We start from the raw sequence: 9,531 nt of genomic DNA, 5'->3' as shown, positions 1-9,531 counted from the left end.
TAAAAAGATTTTGGATATTTTGTTTTTTTTTGCTAGGTTTTAAAGGTTTCATTTTATTACGTTTTTGGATGTTTTTTTTATTAGAAATTTTTAAAATAATTCTAAAATTTTTAAAATGATTTTTGGAGTTTCAAAATAATTTTATAATAATTTTATATGTTTGTTATTTTTTGGTTTTATAATTTTTTTTAGATTTTAGATTTTTTTCATTAAAATTTGAATATTTCTCGTGATAATTTAAAGCGACGTCCTAGTAAAAAAAATAAAAAAAAGTGATAATTGACTACATTTTTTATTGATTATCTAGTGGTATTGAAAAAAAAAATAAAGTAACAATTACATCCTCAAGGATTTTAACCTAAAACTAATTACCCCTTTAAAAATATACTAATTAAGTCCTCCTCGATATCAAATGATAAATATGTATGCCTTTGAGTTAATAGATAGTAAGAAATAAAATGGAGTTGTCCATGTATTTCGTTATTTACAGTAGTACATATTTTGTTATTGTCGCATGAATATAAAAACGATGTAATTTTGGACAATAAAATATTTATTATTTTTTAAATTTTCATGTAATTTTATCAAATATTCTTTATTTACCATGAATATTATCAAAATAGATGAAATTTCATTTTAAAAATTATTATCTGAGTAACCATGTTTCATATTTAAACACATTATAATAATTAACCATACATATAAACACTATCCTTAAATTATACCTGATAAATTAATAAAAAACATAGTATATCCAATTTTTATTATCTTAAAAGGATTAAATTAATACTTTGGGGACCTAATTATCATTTTAATCAAAACAAAAAAAATATGTTTCGGGGTAGTGAAGAGTGAACGGTAGAAGTCTTAGCTACTTAGCGTGCAATCAAACACTGGCATCGTATTGGACACACTATCAGCTTCACTGATGAGCTGAGATTTCACCAAGATAACGAACTGCCCCCTTCCCATTCACAACATTCTTCCTTTCCATTCCATGCCCGCCATGTTGACACTCCCAAACGACACCGTTTTCCTCCAAAACACAATGCACTCTCCTACCTCCTCCTCCTTCTCTCCCCACTCCCCACTCATCATCCCATTCCCGTCTCCATGTCGTCATCCCTCCACCACCAAATTCCCTCTCATCCGCTGCTCCCTCGCCGGCGAATCTTCCACCGCCTCTCCCGCCAAGCCCGCCGCCCTCCCCCGCTCCGCTGTCGATGCCTCTGTGGACTGTGTTGTGGTCGGCGGCGGTATCAGCGGCCTCTGCATCGCGCAGGCGCTCTCCACCAAGCACGCCAAGGCCGCCGCGAACGTCGTCGTTACCGAGGCCCGAGACCGAGTTGGAGGCAACATCACCACCATCGAGAGGGACGGTTATCTGTGGGAGGAAGGTCCCAACAGTTTCCAGCCCTCTGATCCCATGCTTACCATGGTGGTAAGAATTACGTTCCCTTTCTCACTTAGTTCTGTTACTGTTTCCTTTTTCATCGTCTTTTAGGTTTCGTTATTCGGAATGGAATGGGCGAAATGGTTTTTCTCTCTAACTTTTTTTATCCTAAGCATTTTCTTGAAGGAAGAATTTATTGCTTTCTAAAGATTCCAAACCATTTATGGTATTTACTTTTTACTTCATTTTAGTATTTAGGATGATATTTAGGAAGTTTTTTAGGATGTTCTATCATCATTCTTGGGGAATTTATTAACATTAAGGTCTGTAATTTGAATTTTGAGGTGAACTTTGGAACCAGTTTGTTGTGGTATGATGAATTTTGAGTAGAACCTCAATTGATTTTAATTTTACATTAGTCAAATTATTATCCTTCACAAAGAAACCAGTAGTTTCATTTGATATATCATGTTATGTAATGACATTACATTTTCTGAATGCCATGACACATTTTTTGATATTGTAAATTTGTAACATGTTGGCTAATGTCTACTGAAATGGACCCAAATTGGCCTTCGAAAGAGTTAGGCTACAAATTTGGTTCTTCAAAGAAATGAAACATAATATTTCAAGGATGGATGACAATTAGAGATCATTTGATGTTTTCTTGATGACAGCTAACATTTGGAATAAAGTGAAATCAAAATTATTCTTTTGAAGTCCAAATTCATGCGACAACTATTTTGAGGACCAATTTGATGTCCACATTTCTTTCTAGGTCTAATTTGATGTTTTACACCTGAATTGTGAATTGTATTTGTGGACTGTTATGCATATTGCAGTTATTAGTTGTCTAGTTCTGTGTCTATGGTTGAATTATTAGTTTTTGGCAGGTGGATAGTGGTCTGAAGGATGAACTTGTTCTTGGTGATCCTAATGCGCCACGATTTGTGTTGTGGAATGGGAAATTGAGGCCAGTGCCTGGGAAGCCAACTGATTTACCTTTCTTTGATTTGATGAGCTTTGGTGGCAAGCTAAGAGCTGGGTTTGGTGCACTTGGAATTCGACCTCCTCCTCCAGTGTGTCTTCCTGATCCCTTTCTTTGATTTGATATTGTTGTCTCAATGCGTTTCCCAGAAGGGTAAATGGCAAGGATAATATGATTTTTCTCATATGATATAATATTGACGAAGGTGACAGGGTCACGAGGAATCAGTTGAAGAGTTTGTGCGCCGTAACCTTGGAGATGAAGTTTTTGAACGCCTAATAGAACCTTTTTGTTCTGGTGAGAGCCAGAATATTTATTATTGACTTGTTTTCACTCTTTTTTTATTTTCCTTGCCAACTACTTAGTATTTTGTGCTGTCAGAGATTTCTATATTCTTTTAGATCTAATCATGTCAAGTTTTTTTATTGGTGAAATATAATCAATTCGTAGTGATAACTGATTTTTAGCCTTATCGAATTCAAAGTTTCAGAGACTCCCATAGAACATAAGTCCGTCTTATCACTGTTCTTCTTTAAAGTTCGAGATACAAACTTGTGTAGTTGAGAACTTAATTGTTGTAAAAGCTTCGTTAATTTCTACCAATTGCTGTGTTCATTTAACTCTTCGTGAATATTATGTTGGATCCTTTAAACAGGCTACCTCATAAAACTGAATTTTATTATTTTCCTGTTTGAGGTTGTTGGAGTTGGGCAATACAAGAAGCACGTCCAATCTAATTTGATTGTCCATAATTATTCATAGATTCTGTTTATTGCATATACTAGAAATCATAAACTTGGTCTATAACCTTGACACAATGAATTGTTTCCTCTCTTCCCTTTTCCTGCTTATAATCATGACTGAAGTGTATGAAAAAAACCAAATAATTGTATAAGCACATGCTCGATAGATTATACAAGTCAGCTAAAATTTCCCATAACTGATAAAAGACTGAAATTCATCTTGTATTTCATTTTGTGATTAATTTGTGGTGAGGTCACATCATCTAGCTTCTCTTTAATTGTGATTCTTTTCTTCAAGTAAACCATTACTTTTTGTTGGAAATGCTACTGCTCAGCCGAATTTGTTCCATAAACAGGTGTCTATGCGGGTGACCCTTCAAAATTAAGTATGAAAGCGGCATTTGGAAAAGTTTGGAGGCTTGAACAAAATGGCGGAAGCATTATTGGTGGCACTTTCAAAGCAATACAAGAGAGAAAGAGTACTTCAAAACCTCCTCGAGATCCGTAATATTATATTTGCTCTGGAGCTTTTGGATTCATGCTGTACTTTATTGGTTGTTTCACTAATTCAAGTCATTGTGTAGGCGCCTGCCAACACCAAAGGGCCAAACCGTTGGATCTTTCCGGAAGGGACTTACCATGTTGCCAGAGGCAATTTCTGCAAAGTATTCTTATGTGTCCCTTTACCTAATATTCCAGTAGATGTAAAACTGTTTTCTGAACTAGTCATCCTATTAAAATTCTGCCCTTGTGACAGGTTAGGCAACAAAGTGAAGTTATCCTGGAAGCTTTTGGGTATTAGTAAACTGGATAGTGGAGAGTACAGCTTGACATATGATACACCAGAGGGAGTAGTCTCTTTGCAGACAAAAAGTGTTGTCATGACCATTCCTTCGCATGTTGCCAGTACATTGTTGCGTTCCATCTCTGTAAGTTTCTTTTCTGAAGAGGATTATATCAATTAATTATGAAATGAGTATTCGTCAGTAGAATGCCGGAACTTAACCATATAACATATTGAAACTCTCTTTACATTGAATGTGTAAAAGTTTGCATATTTTCTATCAATTGCTACCTGATGGCAGGGCTTTGGTTTTCTCTTTTTGCATGATTTTGTGTGTGTGTGTGTGTGATTATTTGTTCACATGCATGTGTATGTGCTTCTGGTTGCCTATGTCTTTATTGATCCTCTTAATTTGATAGGAACATAATAATTGATTTCCTAAACTGTGCAATAATTATAGCAGAAGAGTTACCAATATAGCTAAAAACCTTAATATTGCTTGTTCTGTGACTTTTCCCTGACTAGTAAATCATCATCAGACGAAAGCTATTTGTTTATGTTTGTCTGGATACGAAATTAGTAATAATGGAGAACAATATATTAGAGATGTTTTCAGGCACAGTACACACTCACAACCATGCTCTAAAAGTTAGTAAACAAAGTTTTCTGGACTTCACATCCTTTGATGCAAGCTTTTCTGCTTGAATCTAAGCTTCTCAATCAATGATTTATCTGGTGAATGAACAGTTTGTGGAATGATAGTCTCTATAGTCTATTCTATATATTAAGATCAGTCTTAATCTCTCTTCCAGGATGCTGCTGCAGACGCACTTTCAAAGTTTTATTACCCTCCAGTTGCTGCGGTTTCTGTTTCCTATCCAAAGGAAGCTATTCGATCAGAATGCTTGATAGATGGTGAATTGAAAGGGTTTGGTCAATTGCACCCACGGACCCAAGGGGTGGAAACATTAGGTAAATATTTTATTGCATACAGCAAAAAGCAGAGGCTTAGAACACTTTTAAGTTGCTGTATGTTTTTTTTAATTATTACCTTCTACTTTGAATTTGGGATTGGAGAATGCAATGTTGTGCTGCATCAGGTTTTGTAATAAGGAAAATACATCTACATGGTTTTGACAGGAACTATATATAGCTCATCACTGTTCCCTAACCGAGCACCAGATGGAAGGGTTCTACTCTTGAACTACATCGGAGGCGCTACCAATCCTGGAATTTTATCAAAGGTTTAACATTTTTATAAAACATGAACATTTAATATAAATGATGTTTATTAGTCGGTATCAAATTGGGTTTATAGAGTTAGCCTTCCTTCTAGCATAAACTCTTCATGGATGGTATAAACTACAAAGAACCATTCATCTATAACTTGTGTACTGCTTGTCTAGTTGAAGCAATTATGGTCCCACATTCTTGTTTTAAATGTTTCTGCTTGATTATTGGTGGTGCTAGCTTTTAAGCATCATGTTCATTTCTTTTTGCTGATTAAATATGCTTGAAATCATTGCTATTATGATATTACACATCAGTATAGACTACTGTGTTATATATAATCAAGTTTATTTCTTGATCTGCATTTCTCCCACATTTTGTTTCTTCTAAATTATTGTCTTGTTAAACTTTAATGGCAGACGGATAGTGAACTTATTGAAGCAGTAGATCGAGATTTGAGAAAAATGCTCATAAACCCAAATGCCGGGGATCCATTCGCGTTGGGGGTGAGAGTTTGGCCTCAAGCTATTCCACAGTTCTTAGTTGGCCATCTTGATCTGCTAGATATTGCTAAATCTTCTCTCAAAAATACTGGGTTTGAGGGGCTGTTCCTTGGAGGCAACTATGTCTCGGGTGTTGCGTTGGGTCGATGTGTTGAGGGAGCCTATGAGATAGCTGCCGAAGTAGATGATTTTCTTGCACAGAAGGTTTACAAATAGTGGTAATATTTGTTTCCCGTTGAATTGTAATAGCAACTTTGCTCAAATCAGGCACTTCAGGTCCTTGGCAGATTCAGTTGCATAAGATGCGGATTTCAGATGTATTTAGCAAAGTAGTTCTCACAGTTACTCCACCCTTCCCCTCTGATCTCATAGGCTTAGTAGATTTTGACCTGTTATGACAATCCAGGCAATATTCTGAAACAATTGGACGAGTGTCATGATTGTAGGTCTTGTTTCTGAAATTTGTACATTTTGATTTTATTTTATAGTTCTCTTGTGTGGTTCTAATCCTCAAATACTTCTGCAATCTGCACTATCGCAATAAGGGATGCTGGGAAGGATGCTGAGACTTATTCTTATGTTAAGCCAAAATAGGTCCTATCTATGTTTTTCAAGGAACAAAGTCCTTGTTTAAAATTTGTTTCAAGTTTCTTGAGGTTTACTAACCAAAAGATTGACGTTTTCGGTAATTTTGAGGTTAGGGACATGAGCTTCAAGGGATTTATTTTATAGGCTTTGCTTCTGTTTCTTGTTAACAGTACATGGCCTTGATTTTGATACAAATACAAATAGATGGGAATGACAAGATAATACGCATAGGATACATTTTTGGCTTTGGACTGAAAGTGGGTTTGACGCCTACCTTGTTATGAGAAGGTGAAGATACTTATCTAGCTCTTGTTTCAAAACTCTCTTCTAATGACTTTATTTCTGGCTAATAGACTCCTTTTTGTGCTAACGATGTGGCAAGGTGGCAACGAGACTTTATTCTATTCATAATTGTGTGGGAATTACCCTATTGGCGTGTCGTCATTGATGAATAATGGGATTTTTCTTATGTAAGGTAAATGATTCTCCAATGCTTTTCTATAGGAATTTTCCTTGTGGATAGGAAGACTATCTATTTTGTACAGGAAGGTGATGGTGATGAACATACCATGATAATGAAGAATAGATGATAATGGTATGATATAAATAACGGTAAAATTGATCAAAATTTAACTGTAAAAAAAGTATCACTAAGGGTAAAATAAAAATTTAATTAAAATATTAAAGATAAAATTGAAACGAATATCTTTAAAAAATTTCAAAAACATTAGAAATAAAAAGTATATTCTACTCAAATTATACTATATATATTTATTTGAAATGAAATTTTTGTCACTTTAATATGTGGAGTAGACATTGTAATAAAAAAGTATGATAACAATAACCTTATTAAATATAGAAAATAAATTAAAAAAAAAGAGGGGTCAAGGCACGCAGCGCACACTGCTGTTGTTCAACTATTCGCATGGCACATTTCAAAAGTCATATCTAGAAAGTTTGACCAGTGAATGAAAAATGAGAATTAGAAATGATGAGCGCGAAACAAAGCAATGATAAAAGAATGTGGAAGGACAAATAACACATTTTAGTCTTCACATGTTTAGACAAATCTATTTTAGCCCTTCCTATTTAAGAAAAAACTGGTTGTACGTTACACTCTGCTTTTATAAGGTTTCAACTTTCAACCCAACACAAATACTGTATTTGAGATCAAATGACGGGTTAATAGCTCCTCCAAGCAACCTTATTGTTCGGCTGGTGGGGAACATTTTACTTTTATCATTCTTCTCCTCTTTTAATACCTTCAAAAGTTATTATTATTATTATTATTATTATTATTATTATTATTATTATCTTTTTAATTAACACTTTTTAGGATTAACTGAAATTAGTAAAACAGTATATATGTGATCTCATAATCAAATGTTTTAGACTACATTTACAACTTAGAATATTCGGGTAGATAAACTATTAATATAGTACCTAAAAATTGCAATCGTGGACAGAAACAATTTAAAAAGATAAGAATAATAAATAAGTTTTTGAAAATTTTAAAACATAACGAAAGTGTATATATAAATTTAATCTAACGATAATATTGCATTATCACATTCTCATATAAACATTCCATTCTCATTATTTATATATATTTAATTCTCAAAAAATTGTAAATGCTGAATTTAATTTGACGTAATTTTTTACAATTATGATTAAAAAATAAGAATTTTTATTTTTAAAATTTAAGTGATTTTCTTTTTAAAAATGACAAAAAAATTTTAAAAAGTAAAAAGTATAGAGATTGAATTTTTCTCCAATTTTTAGGTGAACCTTTTAAATAGTTATCTTAATTTTTTTTTTTTTTTACAAAAGTTCAAACCAAATGTACAAATTGTTTATCAAATACAAAAAGAATTTGCTACTTTTAAAAAGGATATTTTTTGTTATTTTATTTTACATTTAAATCTTTTAAAAATTTATTCATTATTCGTATATTTCAAAATTCTTTTTGGTGATATAAACTTTTGATTATCATTTTTGCTAGTTTATTCAATATTCCTATGACCATTTAATTATTATTCACAACATATTACTGATAATATGGCTCTTAAGCCTACTATTTGATTCTCCTATAGCTCTTTAGGAAGCATTCTCCATTTCTTTAGATGAAAGCAATCACGTTATTTCTTTCCCCTCTTCAACTCAGCTTTGAGAATGAACGTGGAAATAAAGCAAATCCAGCATGTGATCCGGGTGAAGAACAAATTGCGTGGGACACGTGAATTGCACACGTGGGGATGAGATTTTGAACCGTGAAATCATGCAGAAAGTGAATATTGAAGAATGTGATATATATGTAAGCAATATCTCAGGTGAGTATGAAAAAATTATGTCATTTGAGTTATAATTTATTAAGCATACTCACCTTAATTATGCATAAAGAGAGTTTTATTATAAAATCTCATCATTTTAACATGTGTTTGATATTTTATAATAAAATGCCTATTATTTTTATGAAATTATTTCGTCCAAAAATTTAAACTATAGAAAGAGTGATATGAATAGTAATATTTTAATATGTCCCATCGAATAAGAGTCTTTAATTTTTTTAGCAGAAATTTTTTTATTTTGTTCTATACTGATTTTTTTTTTAAATTCAACAAGAATCAAATTTCAGATTTTTTTTTGTCATAAAAATTCTTATACTATTTTACGAAACTATTTGTTTAAAAATTAAAGCTAAAAAAAAATATAAATAATTATATTTCTAATAGTTACTGTTATAACATATTTCTTTTTTACATAATTATTTACATATTGAACTTTTGGTCAACGCCTAAAGATTTATTTCCAAGTATAAATTTGATTGCATCTCCTCGTGATATCTTGACCAATGACCATATAAAACAAAGAGAAATTCTTGGGCATTCTTTGAATGAGAAGAAAAGGGGACAAATATTTAGACATGAAATGAAACTATTCATATATAAAATCGGTTTTGCCTTTTTTGTTTTAGGAAAAAAAATGATATTTATAATATTTATATAAAATAGACAGAGGTTATATTATCAACCTTGATTTTTTAATTCTCCTGGAATGTTTAACAATTTCTTTAGTCTTACATATCCACACATGTGACGAAGTTCAAATTAAAACGCAAATATTTTATCCATATGCCCTTTTGTTCTTTGTTTGATTTATTTATAATTGAAAAAAGTGCTTTAGATATTAATGAACGGAAAAATTATTCAAGCATAACAGAAAAATAAAGGCACTGTACCCTAATCAAAAGGCAAAGGAAAATGAAACATCATGAAACCATGAAACATTTCTTCATAATATAA

The 9,531-nt window shown here is 32.4% G+C and overlaps 1 protein-coding gene across 1 annotated transcript; it reads left to right on the top strand.

The window, feature by feature from the left end:
- The first annotated feature begins 911 nt into the window (after positions 1-911).
- Positions 912-6,126, top strand: LOC130947631 (protoporphyrinogen oxidase 1, chloroplastic). Its single transcript, XM_057876341.1, has 9 exons — positions 912-1,441; positions 2,287-2,472; positions 2,594-2,678; positions 3,481-3,628; positions 3,709-3,789; positions 3,882-4,053; positions 4,721-4,880; positions 5,049-5,152; positions 5,558-6,126. Exons 1-9 carry the CDS (start codon positions 998-1,000, stop codon positions 5,855-5,857), a joined length of 1,680 nt encoding a protein of 559 aa, XP_057732324.1. The 5' UTR covers positions 912-997; the 3' UTR covers positions 5,858-6,126.
- Positions 6,127-9,531: the final 3,405 nt, after the last annotated feature.

This window comes from Arachis stenosperma, chromosome 9, assembly GCF_014773155.1.
Source record: "Arachis stenosperma cultivar V10309 chromosome 9, arast.V10309.gnm1.PFL2, whole genome shotgun sequence".
In the NCBI taxonomy this organism is placed as follows: domain Eukaryota; kingdom Viridiplantae; phylum Streptophyta; class Magnoliopsida; order Fabales; family Fabaceae; genus Arachis; species Arachis stenosperma.
The sequence above is the reverse complement of the archived record's forward strand: the minus strand, read 5'-3'. Positions and strand labels throughout refer to the sequence as shown.